The following is a 22,042-nucleotide window of genomic DNA, read 5'->3' on the forward strand; positions in this document are numbered from 1 at the left end:
TATAATTTGTTTTTAATAAAATAAATGTCAAATGTAGGATACAACATTATCTGAATGCAAAAGTGAACTTAAGTAATAAAAATAGTATTAATAAAATAGTAATATGAGTTGCCATTCATAATTGGCCAGTTTTGCGATTATGCATATGAGATCCTAAATCATATAGTTAAATGTTGTTATAATTCTAGAACCTAAAAAATTAGTTGTAGAGCAAAAAAAGACTGAGAACCCTGGTATACTTTATAATTAAGGCCATATTTTCTTAGTTTGGTTTATTAATCTGTGGGTTTTCGCTTAATTTCTTTTTTTCTACAAATACGGCACTCAACCCATTAGCTTTGTCCACTTACCCTGAAGAACTCTTTGGTGGAGCCTGAGTCAAGAGTACCATACGCTATGTCTGTCTGCTTGGCCAGGTCCTCAGCGCTTTCAATGGGCGACACCATCCTCTCCACAGTGAGGAAAGCAGCCAGGTTGGCTGTGTAGGAGGAGATGATGATGAGGGTGAAAAACCACCACACTCCACCCACGATGCGTCCAGATAGAGACCTACACCGCCGGAAAGGAAGAGTGGAGAGGAAAATGACCATGCAAGGAGGGTTTGAAGGAGTAGTGAATGACAGCAATGAAAGTAAGGATAACATTGATAAAGAAGGGTAAAGGAGGAAAACATTGGGGGAAAGGGTATTGAGGAAAGCAGGAGGAGAAAAGGAGAGAAATGTTTTGTCAGTTTAAAAAAACCCCCACAGAATTACTGTTTCAAAATAATTAAATAATCAATACAATTTAAAGGAATTGTTTATTCAAGAACTCAAACAATTATGCCGTTTCAAACCTGTATGATTTTTCCATGTAAACTAAAGTTCAAAAATTTGGGTTCAGTAAGTTTTTCTTTAAATAAATTCATATTTTTATTCAGCAAGAATGCATTAAATTGACCAAAAGTGACACTGAAGACATTTACAATGCTACAAATATTTCAAATAAATGCTGTTTTTCTTTCTTTTCAATTAGATTAGATGCTGCACAACTGTTATCAACATTAATAATAATAAAAATGTTTCTTGAGCATATTACCAGCATATTAGAATGATTTCCGAAGGATCATGATGACTTTTGAACGGTTGTATAATATAAAAGAAAACATTTTTGAATGATCTTCACATTGATCTTCTCCATACGATGACAGTTCATAGTGACATCCTTCAAGCGCCAAAAAAGGGTAATAAACATCATAAATGTCTATACGACACAAATTTTGCCTCTATAACTCTCAAATTAAGTATGGTCAGGTTTTACATCAATGAAGTCTGGTCATGAGACAAGTAAGAATCTATGACTTTTAATTAACATCTAACCTGCACCATAGGTGACAAATTCAGTAACAACTTAAAATATATTAAATCTATTCATCACAAAGGTATTGTGCTCCTTCAGAAGACTTGAAATCTTTCATTTTTTTTGCTGAACTCTTCCTTTAAATTCAGGTAACCAGGCAGTAGTTCCTCTATGGTGACCTTACAGAAGATACTGTTGATCTTCAGGACGTTACAGTATAAAATACAGCCTGTCAAAACAGTCTTTCACTGCAGTGATCATTTAATTGACTTTGTGTAGGTGAGGGTCTCCTCCACTAAGAGTGGTTGCCATGAAGACAGATTGGCTATTTAGAGTGGGCCAGCAGGGACGTCAACCACGAAGGGGGCGAAGTGCTAAAACCCAACACTGTTTAAATTCTCACATCACCCCGATTATGCAAATCAGTTTACAGGATGGCGGTGCAAAACGAGCATTGCGAATTTATGCAGGCCTGTCCTTCTTTTTCCGCTGTCAAGGAAACACTGCTGCATTAAGACGCAGTGGTTAACATAATTAGCTATTAAGAGTGGACTCAAAGCGGGCTGTCACCCACCTGAAGTTTGAAGCAGAGTACATTGTGTGACTTGAAATCCGCTGCTAAACACTAACCTGCATGCAGAGGCACTATTCAGGTCAGATCAGATGCGTTGGGGCTCACGCTAACCGTGGTTAATTGATTTGACTTCATGAGACAAAGCCAATTTAATAAGAGCCTAAATTGAGTGGACACGAAACCAGTGAGTCACCCCTCGGGCCGCTCCGCTGCCCTGACGCTTGGCATACAGTATCATTCATAAAGACATATGATCCATGAACAAACATGAATTCTCTCTGGTCCTCATAAAGTCATTTCTTGTAAAACAGATCCTCTGATCACAGCTCAGTGATAAGAATCAAACTGTTCCAGTAGATTTCACACATACACTCAAGCAGAAAATAAGCAAACTATCACCGGTGTATCCCTCAAAGCAGCTCATTATCAAAGCAGTGCCATTAGAACTGTGAAATGGGATGTGCTACTGTCAGTGAAACCCTGCGCGTTACTCACTACGCCGCTTTTATGCAGATTTCCCATTGAGAAGGACACATCAGCATGCGTGTATTTGAGCGAGCGAATGCTTGGTGAATTTAAATTACATTCTGAAACGTTAGTAGAGGTGTACCGGGGGTAGATTTGTGGAGGGAGTCAGAGAGAAAGAAAGCGAGACGCAGAGAGAGAAAGGAATGGAGAGACCTTGACATGCCGTAGATAAATGCAAAGGTCACTATCCGCAGCCACAGTGAGCCTCCGGCATTTTATTTATTCATGGCTTCCTCTCGACTGCTCTGATTAAGATTTAATACCTGCAAATCAATTTCGCCATCCATGAGACTAGAGTCATTCACAATCACACTCCACATTACTGATCAAATTGGAAAAATAAAAAAGCAAGCTCTTACATTAGCCCATTAAAAATATATTCATTCCTATTTGGCAGCAATTTCTATCTCTTGGCGTTGTCAGATACAGCATGTGGCATCTTCAAACACCTGGATGTCTCAGTATGGCCTGAACATTAAAGGAACATTAACGTGTTACTTATTATAAAACATAACTAACTGCATTATGCTGTAACTTTTTCTCGTTCAGAATAGAAGGTATTGTTTTACATCGGAAGTGATCAAGTGTTTTTTTCCCATAACATAAGTTTGTATGCATTAACATATAGGCTATATATCAGAAATTTTCAAAAGTTGTGATGTCAAGAATCCTTGAATATGATGATCCACTTGTTAGCGACTGACTTCCTAAAATAAAAACAATAAAAAAATCTACACTGCCACAAAAATAGTAAGCTGTTTTCAACACTGATAATATGAATAAATGTTTCTTGAGCACCAAATCAGTATATGAGAATGATTTTTGAAGCATCATGCAAAACTGAAGACTAAAGTAATGGCTGCTGAAAATTCAGATTTGCCATCACAGGAATAAATTACCTTTTAAAATATATTAAAATAGAAAATATATATTTTTAATGGTAACAATATTTCACAACATACTGTAAATGCAGTGTTTGTTGAGCATAAGATTTCTTTCAAAAACATTACAAAATTTGAAAAACTTTTGAACAGTAATACATAATAAAATATATAAATACTATTATAACTAATTTATTAAATCAACAAAAATAAATGAGTTTTTTTCAAGTGCAAATAATTCTACTGTCATAGGCTACACTTCTATATAAAATAAGTAGCTTTGGCTGTCCTTATATTACATATTTTAATTTTTTTATAACATTTATTCGTATTATCAGTGTTGAAAACAGATTAATATTTTTATGAAAACCTTTATATATTTTTTTCAAGATTCTTTGATGTATAGAAAGTTCAAAAGAATTGAATGCATTTCTTTTAGCAATTTAATGCATCCTTGTTGACTAAAAGTATTAATTTATAAAAAAAAAAATCTTACTGACCAAATTTGGTAGTGGTTATATTTTCATGTACAACAACCCATTTACACTGTATCAGAAAATGTAATCCAAACATCATATAATATTTAATATTAATATTAATGTTATATAATACTATCCTCAAAAAAACTTTTGTAAAAAAATGTTTTTTTTCGTAATTTCCATGGACCTCCAAGCACCCACTCTCGGTTCTCTGGGCGTCCTCTGACCCCAGTCTGAAAGCCCCGAAGCAACATCACTCAAAGTTGCATTTCATTACTTTTTAATGCAGAATGAGTGTATTTACACAAGAATCAAAACCACAGGAAACAATGTGTCTCTCTGTAACATTTTTGACAAAAAATGTCTTAACAGCTGGCCTTTTTATTCTCATGCACAACAAAAGAGAAAACAAGACTGATTGCCATGACAACAGCAAAATTTAGGACGGCCGCACCTGTGAGTTCAAGGGCAGAGAAATCCACCGCTGCTCTGCGACAACAGCCAAATTGTTATTTCCGTCCACTACAAATAACTAGCTTGACTGGATTCCACTAGAGCACCGTTCATTTTTTGGAAAATAAATCCAAATGTCACCGATAAGCATGACACACATTCTCTAGTCTAGAACAATACACATCATGCACAACTTCTACAATGCATGTCATGTGCACAATTGCTTCCAACATGGAGAAAAGAGAGGTTTTCAGCTGTACTTGTCTGCAAATAAATACCAAATACAAAAATAAGTTATCTTATTTGAAAAGGTCAGATAGCTTTACTTCAGTGGAAAACAAGTCATATACGTCACGTGTTTTACTTGTAATGCAGCACATAACGCATGCTATTTTGAGGGTGCGTTTCATCTGTGTATGGTCATAAATCTAAAAAGGAAATTACAGTTCAAGGGTATCAACTGTTATCCCAGAGTGTCTTATGTAGATAAATGTTTTGTGGGCTGAAATGATCATTTTGGCATGAATAAAACCTGGGGCAAAGCTTCCTCTGCTGTAGCGCAATCTCCTTTCTCTCATTTCCGTCACTGTTACAGCACTGGCCTGGTGAGTCAATCATATCCTTACATCACTCCCATGATCTCTCTCTCCTCCTAGCCCTACAATCATTTCCAAGCCATCTGAGGAATAAAAGAAGTCAGTAAATAGAGGCAATTATTGGCGCAAGATTGACCATAAAATACAAAAGTAAGGACAAAAGAAGAAAGCAAGAGAGAGAGGGGGATCGAGAGAGACAAAGAAGGCAAAAGAAAAGGAAAATTGTTCTTTGACATACCAGACGTTTGTATAACGAGAGATGAAATGCTGTCATAGGTGTAGAGAAAAAAAAGAAAATCCTAGCTTTTTTTGATCCATTTTCCATACATTCCCTCCTCTTTATATCCAGTTAAGTACATGCAAAAACTTCCAAACACAAGAATTCTTGAAAATATTCATCAGCTTCACACAAACTTGAATAAATATTACCCAGTCAGTGCAAGTGAAGCACTTCAAGGACTTGACACTTCAAGAAAAGGCTTATCGAAAGGTTTTATATAAGGGCTGCAACGTGGCTTTTGAGTTGCGACACAATCTTACATCCCACACACCGAACCTATGACTATCATTAGCATGTCTTAATTCCCCGTTCGTCCCGTGATGCAATTTCAAGAGGCTTCATTCACCGAGGCTGTGTGTGTTCGAATCTGAAAATGAGTTTTTTTGAATCTTCCCATGTCTGATAGGGTCCGCTGCCCACATGCATTATAACTACAAAATCACTGCAATAGCGCACACGCCAGATGCTGGCTGTTTCCGAAGCCCAGGAAGCTGCTCTACCTGCCTGCTGATGACACCTGCCAGCCCGCCTGAGCCAAAAACACGACAGGGAAAACACGCAAGAGTTATGACCCTGTCCGGCCCCATCACACAAAACGCCCTCAGCATTTTCATACCCCATCATTCCCACATCATCCTCATCAATCATCTTCCTTACAAACTGTTTTACTCACTGTGGAAACTGTGAACAAGGAGGATACATGGAATAGAGTGGTGCTGAATGAAACTCAATTAATTACATGTAGCTTGACTGTAAGAAATCTATTAAAATAAGATGACTCAAAATGACAAAATCAATGCCTCAATCTGAAGTGCTGTGCTTATGAATCAATATTTCGATGGAGATTCAAGCTCAAACTGTGCATTATCTTATTACACAATCAAAGTTGAAGAGTGTAATTTCTGCACCAATAATAATAACATAACAGAGACCTGAAATCAAGTTTCTCAGAACAGGACTTTTCAAACTTTTTTATTTTTTTGATGATCTCCTTACTAAAATGTAAACGTAGCAATATATTTCCCTGTATAAAGATTCATTAATAAGAAAAAAAAGAAAAAAAAAATATTAAGTGAAATTGAAAAGACAACATGATGATCTCAAATTTGAATTGGTTTGTCATTCAACTATACAACAACAACAACAATGATTATTATTATTATATAATAACAATAATTAATAGTATCTTATTACTAATTCATAAAGAAATAAAAACAATAATAATAATACAAAGACTGTGATGATTGTAAAATGTAATTAAAAAATAATGCTACTACTACTTCTACTACTACTACTACTAATAACTATTACTTTCCTGTATAAAGACTCATTAATACTGTGTGATAAAATTAATAAATGTGATACTATGAAGACAAAATGATGATCCCAAAATTGAATCATCTACAGTAGACAACATACTGTATACTTTGCATGTTAAATGTGTATATTTTTTCTACACTAAAAGGAAGGTGACAGGGAAAAACTACAACCTTTTTTTCACAAATATATGTGAGATATGTTGAGCAGATTTGGCTCAAATTTCTTACTGTTAAAACGCATAAGAATAAAAATTGCACAATATTTTTTATTTTCTCTCAAACTCTGCACACCTGCTTTTTGACTCCCTGGAAATCTCATGGACTCCAGTATAAAAACCCCTGTCTTAGACTATGATCTGTCTTGTGACAAATGGGTTTGGCACCACTGTGCTCCAAGAAAATGGAATGTGAAAATTAATATGAAATCAATCAAAATCTTTACTGCAGGGCAGTACAGTCCTGTGAGAAAATAGAAAGTATTTTAATGTCGAAAAATGACACACTTCAGCTGTTAAATATGCATATAACTATCAAGTGCATAAGAAAAAGAAAGCAAATCTGCAAATTTGAATAACCAGTAGGCTATTAGACAGGGAAGAGGAGGACGAGGAGGAAAGGACAAGTACCGACACCCGGTAACGCTGCTGTGCAACTGCGTCATCTTGTCTAAATCAAGAACATTGAGGTAAAGGCACATGCTGACTAAAGAGAATTAATGGCATGTACTAAAGAAAATGAATGGAAGTGCTTTTTCCTGATTTTTCCCCCCCGTCGTTTATCAATGGCTCCAATCCAACTCATGAATCTTTATTAGTTATATGCAAAAACGATGAAAAACACGATTCTTATAAGTCCTAAATGGGTCATCTTAATCCAAATCAAAACCATAGGCCCTCTACAGCACTGTGATATACAGGCTATAGAGCAGAAGAGATAGACTCTATGATTTTGACGGTTCTCTAAGTACCTGCTGTCTTCCGCCATGTGCTGTTCTTTTTACTGCTCTTGTCTTCCCCTTGGCCTGTCATGAGTGATTTCTTATCTGGTGGGGGCTGAAAAATAAAGCCTGTTTTTTTCTCTCTTCTCTTGATAACACTTCTTTAAGAGCTCTACCGTGGTCATGCAGGTGCTTATTAGACAGAAAAGAGAGGGCGGGTGGGGGTGTGAGTGAGCAAGAGCCAGCGCTGCAGCGAGCCTGATGTTAAACCCGCAGGCGACGTAAGGAGCAAGAGACAAATAACAAAAACAAACTGCCACACAGAGTAACAATGAATGACTAGCATATTTCCTGTGAGAACTAGCCGGCAGGACAGACGGGCGATGTGTGGACATCAAATGGGACGATGAGCGATCGGACTGTTGCGCAGGACCCCGGACCCCCCACTGGCTTCACTGATGGTAAAATTCATCAAGGTGCAAAGTGGAATGACACCTCAGTTACTTACTGAGGAACCGGTGAGACAAAGTGTGATGCATTACGTAAATAGAGTAAAACATGTTCAAGGGATAATTCACCCAAAAATGACAATTCTGTCATCATTTATTGTTTTCAAAAACTGTTTGAATTTCTTTCTTCTGTGGAACACAAAAGAAGATGTTTCAAATGCTTTTGTCCAAAAAAAAAAAAAGATTCCCCCCCCTAAGCATTTCTTTTTAAAATGTCTGGAATAGCAAAACTTTTGTTGTTGTTGTTTTTTTGGGTGAACTCCTCCTTTACGACTGACATTTGCTACATACAAATGGAATATGACCATATCAGTAAGTATGTTTACATGCACTCCATTCCATTTCAGTTGGACCACAACAATAATTTGTCATGTAAATACTTTAATCTGACTGAAATCACTCAATTTTTTGTTAGATATGTTGGACTAACATATCTATATAATATGATTTTAGCTTGCCTTTGTTAAGCATGTATGGACTACAGCTGGCCTCAGCGTTGTGCGTGCGAAACGAACAACAGAGATTAAATGCAAAATGTATTTAATATTTTAAATATTGTCATGTACACTACTGTTCAAAGGTTTAGGGGAGGTAAGATTTTTTTTGTGTGTTTTTGAAAGAATTCCTCTGTGCTCACCATTTATTTGATCAAAAATAAAGAAAAACATTGTAATTTTGTGAATATGATTTCAATTTAAAATGAGCATTTTCTATTTTAATGCATTTTAAAATGTAATTTATTCCTGTGTTGTCAAAGTTGAATTTTCAGAAGCCATTTTTCCACTCTTCAGTGTCACGTGATCCTTCAGAAATCATTCTAATATGCTAACTTGCTGCTCAAGAAACATTTCTTATTATCATCGATGTTGAAAACGGATGTGCAGCTTAATCATTTTGTAGAAACCATGATTTTGAATAGAAAGTTCAAAAGAACAGAATTTATTTGAAATAAAAATCTTTTGTCACATTATAAAAGTCTATACTGTCAATCTAATCTTGCTGAATAAAAGTATTTCTTTAAAAGAAACACCTGGCACCTGAAACTTTTGAACGGTAGTGTATATTTGAAGACTCCAAAAATCACAGTAGCTTGATTATAACTTTGCATGTAAACATTCTTAGTGATGGTTGTGACTGGTTGTTCCTCCCTCCCCAAAGATCCAAAGCAGATACAATGAATAAACAGCGAGTGTTAATGCAAGTTCTCCCACTTGGCTGCTCCTCCGTGTTCTTTAATTCAGACTCATCATCAAATCACTATGGAAACTACAGCAATGACTCTATTTCAGGTATCAGATATTACCATATCAGAGACATTAACTGTATTAATTCCCTCTGCAATTCATATTTTTCCCTCTTATTTTTCTAGTGGTGGTTTGAGTTTACTGACCTGGGTGAGATGTCGCAACCCTGCTGCATGAAGGCTCCAAGGGAGAACCAGAGACTGTTGAAAATCCCGAACTCATTGGGGGGCTGGTCGCTAGGCAGACCGTCAGTGCCCTCCTCGGGCTCCTCGGTGTGCCACTCGTACGGGCTGAAGCGGCTGACCAGGAAGAGCACCACGCTCACGCCAATGTAGGCGAACACAATGCACATCCAGATCTCGTAGGCCAGTGGGTCCAGGAAGGAGAAGACGCCCGGTTTGGACTTCTGGGGCTTCTTGATCATGATGGAGATGCCCAAGCTCATGAAGGGCTTCGAGAAGTCAATGACCTCCTCCCGGACCAGAGTGATAGTCAATGGGGCCACAGCGATTTCCGCTTTCTAGAACAACAGGAAAGCATGTTTTATATCAATCTTCTTCTTTAATCACTTCAGAATATGCTTATTTACAAGCAAAACAGACATAATGACTTTGCTAAGTTTATTAACTGAGCCATTTGATTGGATAAGCTAACACTAAATATTTGCATTCAAAGCTGAGATCTTATATTTGAACATTATACTTAGAGGAGAAAAGAGCGAATAAAAAGAGAAAGTAAAGCATAATCTGCCGATTCCCACCTCTCCTCATATCATATTTATAACTTCTCTAATTGAACAAGGCTTTGCATATTCATGGCAAAAAATCCAAGGAGTTAATCCAAGAGGCTTAATACTGAGTTTTGGGGAGAAGGATAAACTAATCAAGGCAGAAAAAAAAGATGCTTACAGCTAAAGACTGTAGAGTCTAAAGTCTGGCTGCACATTTTTCTGCATAGTAAATTCAAAAACTAGATTATTGTTGGTGACTTAGTGACAATTTAGACCTTGGCAGGGCTGTGCAAGACTAATCCAAAAAAGAAATTTAAGTTTCTCATACAGTAACTGCCTGACACTTTCAAGAGGAAGAAAAAAACTTTTGGGCTGTGTGTTTTCTGGTGCTCAGCAAAAATCTACAAGATGACAAGCACTCTCTGTATGCAGTGCTCATTAATAAATATCAGCCTCTGAATGGTTGGTTTGTCTTTCTTATTTTCTCTCTTCACCAGACACAGAACTAAAATTTTACAATGAAGATTGCTGAGATTTTCTCTCAAATCCACATCATGCATTTCTTGAAGGCTTCATGTTTAAAATCCATACAAAGAGTATTTCCATTTTTGTACTGTATAAGTCATTAAGGTTATAATCGTGTTCATTAATTTTGCTGATATTTTCAAACTCATGGAGTTGAAAACTACTCACTGATTAAAAAAAAATCAACTCTGTGCCCTGAAAGCATACAGATACATCTACAAATCTCATGCATAAGTCAGAACATCGCAAAAAGAAAGGAAAATAATTTACCCCGTACACCAGCTCCCCAACCATCCCGTTCCAGATCTTTGTCTCTGGATCCCGAGCTCCATACTTTCCATCAGGCACGATGGAGATCTTATACTTGAAACCGATGTGTTTAGCGATTTCATATGCCAGATCCACACAGTATCCCTCATATTGCTCGTTCCCCTCGTACATCTCCCAGTTCTTCTTCAGCATTACATACGGCCCTTCCTGAATTAACAAAACAGCGAAGTACTTTCAATGGCCAACATGTCACACTTTCATAAACAAGTAAAATGTATAAAGTGCTGAAATTTAGCCATGTTGTTACATTTAATTTGTATTCTATAGTCTAAAGATGATGTATTGCAGAGTTATAGATGAATAAAAATGTTTTAGAAGCAGTATTAAAGATAATTACAGTCATTATGTGAGCCTGTGGCTCATTGATTTGCTATTCAAATTCTAGCCATAAGAACATATTGCTTTTCTTTTAAATTGACATGAGTCAATATTCTCCCACATAAAACCAACAAAACCAAGGATTTTCAATCAGGGATAAATGCTTTAACGTTTAAGAAAGGGTGTATGTATGAGTCCATACAAGCATTAAAATATAACATGAAGCACACAAAATGTGCACTATGTACTGTACATGATTCAAAGCAATGATAACAGACCCATAAAATTCACGACCACAATTTATTACAATTGCATGCCTTTAACAAACATTTGAACAGCAAACTGCTACTGCAAATCTGTCACACGCAATGACACAGAATCTTGCTCCTAACTTTAAAATGTATCACTGAAGTGTATAAGGGATTACAGTTCAGATGACAAAAAAGAACATTTGTGCAGGAAAAAAGCCACACCACAAACAAAAACGGTCATTTTTTTTCACATCATCAGTATGATGTATTGTCATAACAAACTATTTCTAACACAATACAGGTGCTATACAGCAGCACATAAAAATGTTTACTTGCAAGGTGACAGCAGAACATTTACATAAAAATCCTGAAAACCTGCTTCCCTTTTACAAATATGTTCTAATCCATATGGCTAGCCTAAAATGATGAAAGGCAGAAAGCCCAGTAGAGAGAATTAAATATTTCACACACAGCAAATAGAGCTCTCCACACTGAATGTCAACGGAAGATCCTTTTCATCTCAAATTTGTTTGATGTATTAGAATGCAACCTTCTCCTGAAATCTTTCTTACAAGCACAGGGCGGTGTTGTTCCTAGTCAGTGTTTTTCTACAGGTAAAAACCAAAAAATAAAATAAAAAGGATCTAGCATTTGTAGCAGGTAATGCCTCAAGTGGGGGTGATCTGTACTCTTGAGTCATGAGGTGGTGTATAGGCAGTCATGCAAAACCATGTTCTTACAAACACCACATAAAAATGCTTCATTGCTCACAGTCTCTAAACTTAAAGGGATAATTCATCCAAAATGGAACCCATTTACACACCATCTGAGTTTCGAAAATTATGACTGACTTTCTTCCGTGGAACACAAAAGGAGATAGTTAGGCAGAATGTTCAAGCTGCTCTTTTCCACACAATGAAAGTGAATGAAGACCAAGTTAAATTTCATTCAGTGGACTTCAAAATCATTTCATTGTGTTTTTGTCGGACAGCTCTATTCTCTATCCATCTTCATTGTATGTCCAAGCTGCTCTTTTCCATAATGAAAGTGATTGGTGACCAACCAAGATTTTGAGAGCAAGATTTTCCATTGAATAAGAGTAGCAACTTTTAATTGAATACAAATAGCATTGAATACAACTAGCAAATTTCATTCTATAATGTCAGAAGACTTGGATTATAGCACACAAGTCATTTGGATTGCTTTTATGATGCTTTCATGGTACTTTTTTGGTCCCCATCCACCTTCATTGTATGGAAAATGAGGAACATTCTTCAAAACTTTTTTGTGTTCCTCAGAAGAAAGTCATACAAGTTTGGAAACATGACGATGCAAACAATGATCATTTTCTTTTGTAAGTGAACTGTCCCTTTAAAATGTAAAAAGTATAGAGCATAATGGGAAAATTAGAATTCCTTATGGATATTCATGATATGCTTTGAGAAGTCTTAATGAATGCAAATGGGCAGTAATGAAGATTTTATATACAGTGTGCTATATATACAAAACCTGCATGCTATAAAAACCTGGTTCTTCTGTTTGCGATACATGTGATATAAATGCTAAAGTAAAGACTTCGTTTCGCTTCCATGAGTCCATCCAGTTTTCCAATTCTGGCAACACTACAGGTCTTCTCCATTCATGATTGAGTTGCTTATTAGAGCTCGTCTTTGTGGCTTTATTTTGGCTCAGGTAGTAGCATCCATGTTTTTGCCCTCAGTTCTGATTTGTCTTTCTGTCTGTCCGAGCTTCAGTAAGCGCTTGATTTCACCTCTGCAGAGTCCATCAGCTGTTCAGTTTCTTAATAAGGGATTCCTCACCAGGGGCTGAAAAGAGGAGGATTTGGCTTCAGGTGCGACACTCCAAAACCTTAGCATTTAGCAAATATGTGTCTGAACGTCCGTCACATCCTTGAATCAGTGCATATGGATGGACGATACTGTCATTTACGGTCTTCAAAATTTATAGGAAATACAGAATGTATCCCAATCATGCAGTGTTTCAATTCACACATTAGATTACAGTTGACAAAATGAACAAAACAAAATACAAAGAGTCCAAGACACCAGTTCTGGTAACTTTGACAGTACGTGAGAAAGGTGGATGATGCACACGGCGTATTCACAATGCCATGGAAGTACACATTTACACAACACTGTCGAGAGATGCTATTCAGCACACATAAAAACATTTGGGTTATCTGAATGGACAGCAGTATGACTGACAGGTCACACAGAGAGAAAATGCTCCTTGATGAACAGCACGGCGCAGCTGTGAATTTCTGCAATGTTTGCAGATCGGAATCTTTGTGTGTGCAAATTATGAAGAAATTCATTGCCATTGAGAAATGTTCATTTTTTCACCATGTGTATGAGAGGGGCTCTTGGTATATGGAAGCTTTCAGGTGAAGGACAAACACCACAAGTTATTTTATTGTAAAATGTGTCAAATAAAGTCTCAGGAAACGCAGCTACTCACCATAATAGTCGTCACAATCACGGTTCTGTTCTCCATGCCAGACGTTTCATTAGGAAGCAAAGCATGATCCTGGGTCAGAACCAACTTATCAGCATCATTCCAATATCCGATCTGGAGATGGGACAAGGACGAGAATGAGACTCCAGACCCAATTGAGAGCAAGTGAATATGTGCAAGCCTGCCCATATGGGTAAATGTGCGGAAATTATTTTATGTCTAAACTGGGCTAAACTATTCATTCTTCATCTGACACCTTGTCCATACCATTCACATTCAATTTATGGACAAAAAACGTTTAAAAATGCATTTAAACTTTCTTCTTTTATGGTTCACAGAATATGGGATTGGAACAAGCGGTGAGTGACAACAATTTTCATTTTTGGGTGAACTACCCCTTCAAGACTTGTTTCAGAGAAAGTACACTACCGTTTAAAAGTTTAAGATCAGAATGTTTTAAAAAAATAAATAAATTAATACTTACTACTTGGAAATGACAGTAAAGATATTTATAATGGTACGAAAAATTTCTATTTCAAATACATGCTGTTCTTTTGAACTTTCCATTCATCAGAGAATCCTGAAAAAAAGAAAAGATCACGGTTTCCAGAAAAATATTAAGCAGCAACTGTTTTCAACATTGACAATAATAAGAACAAATGTTTCTTGACTGGAGTAATGGCTTCTGAAAATTCAGCTTTTCCATCATATATAAACTACATTTTAAAACATATAAAAACAGAAAACGTTTTTTTTTTAATTGTAATAATATTTCTCAATATTACTGTTAATTAAATAAATGCAGCCTTGAGCGCAAGAGTTTTCAAAAACATTTATAAATCTTACCGTCACAAACTTCTGAATGGTAGTGTATCTTTGACTGATAGATTTTCTGTCTTATTTTAAACATTGCTACATTTGTTTTATAAGTGTTTGTGTAGATACTAAAGAGGAATGTTGTTATTTTGTGTGGTTTAAGAACACAGTGTCACCACTTGTAACATTTTGCTGTGGGATGATAAACTGTCAGGCTGAGGAGACGCGAGCAGCAGCGTGTGCCCGTGTCCTTACGAGACCCAGATGAACGGGAGAAAGAAGAGCCAGGCTCCAGCATCTGCCTAAAGCGGGGCTCGCGAACGGCTGATAAATGAGTGCCAAACCCTGGCGGCTCGTTCCTGTGCTCCCCTCCACCTCCTTTTCTCATCACCCTGGTGCACTGCTCAACAGCAGCCAGGAGCTGCCATACTCCATAAAACACGGCAGAGGCAGAGGGCTCCTCATGACTTTAGAAGAAGGTGTGTGACACGAGACTTTATGGTCCGTACATAGCTCTGCTGCTAAAACCACCAGACCATCCGAGGCCGAACATTGTGCATTATTTTAAATCTGTACATTTGGTTGCAAATAACTACAAAAAATAAAAATAAATAAATAATTAGTATAATTTTTTTTGAATAGATTAAAGTTTTGCAAATATGTTGACTATTTGCTAACGGACCATTTGAAAATAAATCCCCTCTCTAATTTTTATGTCCCTCACACTGAGACTAAATATAATTTATTCATTTGATTTCCCACAATCCCACAGGTGCATGACGGTCAAAGCCTGCTTGTCAAATAGCCCACTCGCTCCGTCAGCTAACGTGGGTAGAAAACAGAGGACACTGTCTCACAGGAAATACTTTGTGGGTGATTTGGTGCCAGAGCAGAAATAACGACTGTTTCTGTGAAAATTATCACCCATCATTTGTGTGAGTCCTAATGATTCATATGGGTTTATAAGGCAGATAAAATGGCTGTAAAACACGACTTTCACCATGTAAAGAGATCCATATATGCATGAAATGGGAATGCGGTGGCAAAGTTCTGTAAGAGACTTACAAGATGTAACATGTACAAAAAAAACCGCTGACTATAAAATAATAAAGACTCATCAGGGTCTCTAGGGATTGTTCTTGCAGAAACAGCTGCATCAAGTGAAGCACAGAGCGTTAAGCACATCAAGAAAGACAATGAATTACGCACGAAATGACACTCGACAGATGTAGAGAGACAGCAAAACCTGATTACACTTTCTCAGAATCAAAGATAAGTGTAGACAGAAAACACCCAGATAAGCGCATTTAAAGTCAGACATACAATATCAAAGTGGAAGAACTACCAATGCGTGATACAAGAATGAAATCTTACCCTTCTGGGGCCATTATTTTTTAATTCGAAAACATCCATAGTGTAGTTGACTCTGCGCCCGTAGTGGTCGAACTGGACATTTCCTGTTAATCCTTGGAGGCGCACCTGGATTGCAGTGATTAACAATGTAATTACAGTTTATCCAACCACTGCAAAGCACCTCGAAACACTTTCATTTACACATTCACTTTCTTTCTCAAACTTTAACATCACTTTCTTCTGGAAGTATTAGCCCAAACCTCTGTTTCTTAAACAGGAGTTCATCTAAAATAGACAGAACATCCTTTTAACCATGAATAAAAATCTAAAAATCTGAGAAAGCTATATACAGTGGAGCCAAATCATCAGTAACATTATACTATAAACTGTTGAGTTTGCATCAGGACTAAGTATAAATATACAAAAGTATCATCAATTCTGCCTGGACTCTTTTAGCAATGCGGCAGCAGAGCATGTTAAATGTGGGAAAGATAAACTCTAATTTATTTCTTATCTATCTGTGTATAATTAAAAGCAATTAAGTAATTTCCTTTCTTATAAAACACTCATGATTTAGTTATTTATAGTATTTTTACGTTTGACATGCACGTCCTGATTACTGATGCATATATAAGCGCTGTTTTTTAGATTAGTGTGACAGTATTTACATAGCACTGTAAATATCAAGTGTTATTGAATGCTAATCAATGTATTTTTATATATTTGTTTGTGAGGTGGGTTGTTGGGGTCTGAGAACAGTTTGAGGTCCTTTAAAAAATTTGAGAAATTCTCTCACTGCTCTCTTCCTGCTCTCCATTTTGTTTCCTGTCACTCTCTCCTCCCTTTCTCCATACTTATAGTTTCCTCTATTACACCTTTCCATTACCCCTGTCATTTTCTACCTACCATCAGTTCAAATTTGGGCATTTCGCATTTTTCACATAGTCGATTACTGTTCTGTTCAGCCTTATCCCTCTGTCACCTCACAGCCTTGTTTTTTACATTAGACATTTATTTCAGCTGCCAGTCTTACTCCAATTGAAACACTGCACAAAGCACTTCTTTCCCATCTCATAAAAAACCTGCATTTGCTCATCTGTGCATGTGACCTGTTTGAGTGTGCGCTCCATGTCGATGCCCTGGTTCCAAGGGGCAGCGGGGTTGGCCAGGCAATCTCCGGCGTTGCCCCTGCGGGAAATGTCCACCTTCTGCCTGCGTAGGTTCCGGAAGGCTTCTGCCATCACCATCACTCCATCGTATGTCAGAGCGGAAGTGTACTACAGAAACAAGAGGGTCATGGAAAGGTCAATATATACAATAATGCTTTAATGGTGTTTTGAAGGTTCAATTTGTGAACATTACTTAGCTAGTACATTAGGTATCAATGCATTTTACAGCATTTATTAATTGAGTTATATATCTCAACCTCTACATTTCAAGATAATTGATAAATATACAATTCTTCTTTGTTAATTCAGATTTGTTCAGGTTATAAAATTTGAAATGTTAAAAATATTTTTTGAAGATTATATTTATAATATTATTGTACTTTAAATGCAGCCTTGGTGAGCAGAAGAGACTTCTTTCAAAAACATTTAAAAACCAACCCATATTTTTGAATATATATATATATATATATATAGAATGGGTCTGTATCTATCTACCGAAACTGAGACATGAAACTAACCAGTGTCCAACACACACATACAGGAAAGCGCCTGTCAATTAAACTTTTTAGTAGTCATTATACAAAAAAATTCACTAAAGAATGTGGCGATTGACCAATCAGAATAAATTACTCCTGCATAATGTTATTTATATGTGCTTTGCATATTCACTTCAGTGTCTGTACTACACCAAAATGCTGTTTATTTAACATGAGTCAATCAACCTGACTAGGTTTACACTAATGAACGCCATTTGTAAGGGCTGACGTACTCATGAGCAGAGAACCTCCAAGTGGAGTCATAGGGGAAAGCGGAAAGCAAAAGGGAGAAAAAACAAAAATAGAAAAGAAGGGACAAACCAAAAACAGCAAGAGAAAAAGAGGAGAGCAGCGACTCGTACATGCGTGTCATTGCACATATTAGGAGCAGACAGAGCATGAGAAATCAGTGAGCACTGATACAGTAGTTGTGAGGCGCTTCCTGTTCAGTCTCTGGTGGGTGGGAGTGGGGGGAGGGACGGTCAGCTGCTATCGGAGGCTGCCCTGATTGCACCAATAAGTGGCTTGTGCTCTTTCTCTCTGCCTCGCTGCGATAAAATGGCACAGAGCAGTTGAGTCAAAATACCACAGGGCAAGTCTGTGAGAGTGTATATGTAGATCTGTGTGTGTTGACATGGTTGGACCACAGCATCTCATTTACACTCCGTTTGCTAGTCTGCCGGTGTCCCTCCCCAGCATCCTACTCTGGCCAGTGGTGTGCAGTGAGGAGCATCCTCCTGGTAAAGCGATGTCCCCTCAGGTCACGCCAAAGGGATTTCCGCTACGGCGGCGCATCACCAGGCGAGGATCAATGCAACCGCCCTCCAAAGAGTGTCATCCACATCAGGCCCCAAGGGGTGAGTCCCAGTAAAAATGGATCAACAGATACCTTGCTTTCACGATGCAGACATGAACAGGCATATCAAATCACGAGCAGGATTTTTCTGGTGAGACGAGAATGAATGAAACTTATGATAATGTAGGTCTCTAATATGGGTCGAAGTGATACGGTTTATTACACGTTTCTATGTAAGAACAATGTACATCTCACTTCAATACATCGGCACAGCTTCTGCCTTTGACACATACTCCAGTTCTGGTATAAAACATGTGAGGTTAATATTTCTTGTGAACAATGTGCATAATGCACATCATTTTTACTCTTTCCAATTCTATCTATTCATCTTTCTTTCCTTATTTGATCAACTTATCCTTCAATCCATTCATCCTTTCTTTCTTCCTTCATCTCTCCTTCCATCCATTACTTCTCCATTTACTCCACAAATGCAACCACCAACATCCATCCTTCTATCCGTTCATCCATTCTTTCTTCTTTTATCTATCCTTCCATCCATTATTCCTTCCTTCCTTCCTTCCACAAACCCAAACATCCACCCATTTTCCCTTCCTTTCGTCTACTTCTTTCCTTACATGCATCCATCCATCCCTCTCTTCCTTTTTTCCTTTGTCTATTTCTCTTTCCTTCCTTCATTTTACAAACCCAACCACCCATATCCATCTATACTTCCCCATTCATCATTCATTTCGCTCTTTCTTTATCTATCCTTGCATTCATCCATTCATCCATACATACTTCCACCCACCATCCTCCTTTCTTACCTTCTATTTCCTTTTTTCCACCCATCCATCCATACACCCTTCCTTCATCTATATTCTTTCCTTCCTTAGCCCCATCCATCCCTTCCTTTTCATCTGTTTATATTTCTTTAATTCCATCCTTCCTTCCTTCCATCCACCTACCCACCCACCCATCCATCCACCTTTGCTTTCTTTTATCCACCCACTTTTCTGTTCTTACTTTATATTTATTTATTTTTTCTTTCCTACATTCAATCCACCCAACTTCCTTTCTTCCATCCATCCATCCATCCCTTCCTTTGTCTAGATTTCTTCCCTTAATTCCTTCCTTACACACTCCCTCTTTCTTCCTTTTTTGCTTATATTATTCATCCATCCTTCCTTTCATACACCCACCATATCATCCACCCTTCCTTTCTTCCACCTAACCAACCTTCCTTTCATCCATCCATCCATCCTCCCTTTCTTTCATATTTTCTTCCTTCCATCTTTCCACCAACCCATCCTTTCTACCTTCATTGCTTTCATTATTCATCCATGCTTTTTTTTATCCATCCATCCATCCTACATTATTTACTTACGCTCACCCATTCATCCAAAATGTATGTTAAAACTTTCTGCCTTAAGCCCAAAGTAGCCTTTCAAAGTATACTCCATTTGATAGAGTGCGTGAACGCAGGCGGTCCACTCCCTTGAGTATGTGTAAACACCTAAGCATACTTTGGCCTTTACTCAACCTTGACCCTCATTTATAAAACCATTGGATGTGATCATCAGACTCATTCTGGAGATTTGGGAGTTTTCTCAGAGTGGCTGGAGGAACTCAAACAGGACGTTTATGCATTTGCATTTTATGCATAATGTATCTGACTTCAAACTGGTTCCACACAGGACCGGGTCAAGCAATGGTACCTTGGGAGGAGCGTCAGAGCCGGGATACTCGCGCTGGTCCAGCTTGTTCCAGCGCTGCATGAGTTTAATAACCATGGGATTGCTGAAGTCCACCAGTTGAAAGCCTGTCACATTGGCTCCCCCATGCATGAAACGCTCCAGATTGATGTCCTTAAAACCCTGCCAGAGCAAAGAAGTGGAAAGAGTAAGAAATACAGCGAGAGAGAGAGAGAGAGAGAGAGATTATTAAAACGTAGTTGGCAATGCAGCGCTACGATAAGAGAAATTATACAAACATTCATATCCAGCTCGCCTCTGTGAGCCAATTCCGTGCACAGCCAGAGAGCAGGGAGAGAGAGCATGCTCTGCAGCTCCCAGCGTCATTAAAACACTGTCACCACCGCTCACACTGGAATACGAATTAGTCTCTCAAATTGACATATCTTGCTTAAAGAAAAGCGAGGATTAAGAAAGCAAAAGAACGAGGGAGGGCAGGAGACAGAGAGGCCGAGACAACTAGAGAGAGAGAGAGAGACCAGTGGAGTGGAGAGGAATATGTAGAAAGTAAGAGATAAAACAGAATGAAAGGAGGACAAGCTGACAGGGAGAATAAGGTGATAAAGGAATACAATTTAGCTCACCAAATTTGCCATGATGTAATGGTAGCCTTTGACATGCTTGCCGACACTTACAATCTGCGGAGATAAACCAGACATTGCAGTGAGGGCAAATCCTAAAAGCAAATACAGTTATCGGCATTCACCCAACATTCAGTATGAATGTACAGAAGAGCTGGAAGCCGTTGGGAAAGCAGAATTCCTCTGTTATTAATTATTTCTGATCAAACAGGCTGCCTTTTCCCATACTTCTCTGTAATTTGAAAAATACTGAAGCAAACACCAGCAAAAATATCTTAAAATGACTTTGACAGCTACAAAATGTTGCAAAAGGAAATATCAAGGGATCAGTTTGCAGGGAATAAAGAAATATGCCCTTCTAATCATGGGCGTAGCTTGATTAAAGAATTTGACTAAATATTTATTTATAACGTTTTTTCTATGAAGTAAAAATGCATATAATGTAGTTAATAATACATGTAAAAGTTAATACGTAAAAGTTAATACATTTTAAATTGTTATTGTAAGTTAATTAATAAATCAAAACAAACAACGTCTCCCTCAATCTCATTTGCGTAAGAATTGTCACGTGACGAATCTGCATTTTGGTGGATAATAGACTTAATGGTAATGCTTGCCTGTTGTGTGGAATAAAATGATGTTCCGCGTTTTTAACAACATACACGAACTGCAGAGAAATCTGGAGACAACGAAAAACTCCGATGAAGATATTAATGCCGTGCTTAATGATTCCGGACCCGGACAATCAGATAAAGGTGATCCACAGGACGCAGCAGGTTTAGCCGCACACTACTTTTATGCCGACCATTTACATCCAAATGTTATTTAATTTTCACAGAACACAACCTTTAAATAGATTTGTTCGGTTTGGCCCCCCCAAGCTCAAACGTCAAGCTACGCCTATGCTTCTAATGTGTCATCTCCGCAAATGAATTACTTTAGGAAATCTATTCTTTGTTCCCTCAGGACCTTGTGCTTGTGCATATTTAATTCTGTTTAGTTAACCCTGATGCACAGTGTACAGTACAGTTTATAGACCTTTAAAAACACGTTTAAACCATTCAGGGTGTGTGGTGCTTCACTACCCTGTCCCATAATTCTCTATGTGTATTTTATATGGCACCGTGTTAACACATAACACACATTTAAAATTAAATAAAATAGAACTACCTCTAGAATATCTACCCGTGTCTTTTATTTCAGGAGATACACACAGATAAAATTCATACATATTAAGAAACACTTTCACAAACACTATAAAAAACCCTTTCAT

The 22,042-nt window shown here is 37.5% G+C and overlaps 1 protein-coding gene across 1 annotated transcript in view; it reads right to left on the reverse strand.

Annotated features, from left to right (window-relative positions):
- The window catches only part of LOC107703442 (glutamate receptor 4-like), a 101,231-nt gene that overhangs the window by 8,565 nt on the left and 70,624 nt on the right, over nt 1-22,042 (reverse strand). The window contains exons 5-12 of the mRNA XM_016506066.1: nt 20,773-20,826; nt 20,153-20,311; nt 17,046-17,213; nt 15,958-16,062; nt 13,771-13,881; nt 10,664-10,870; nt 9,285-9,658; nt 351-549 (exon numbers count right to left, since the gene is read on the reverse strand). Coding sequence (XP_016361552.1) covers nt 351-549; nt 9,285-9,658; nt 10,664-10,870; nt 13,771-13,881; nt 15,958-16,062; nt 17,046-17,213; nt 20,153-20,311; nt 20,773-20,826 — 1,377 coding nt within the window. The remainder of the gene's footprint in view (nt 1-350; nt 550-9,284; nt 9,659-10,663; nt 10,871-13,770; nt 13,882-15,957; nt 16,063-17,045; nt 17,214-20,152; nt 20,312-20,772; nt 20,827-22,042) is intronic.

The sequence above is a fragment of the Sinocyclocheilus anshuiensis genome, unplaced genomic scaffold (assembly GCF_001515605.1).
Source record: "Sinocyclocheilus anshuiensis isolate Anshui unplaced genomic scaffold, SAMN03320099.WGS_v1.1 scaffold330, whole genome shotgun sequence".
Classification (NCBI taxonomy): Eukaryota; Metazoa; Chordata; class Actinopteri; order Cypriniformes; family Cyprinidae; genus Sinocyclocheilus; species Sinocyclocheilus anshuiensis.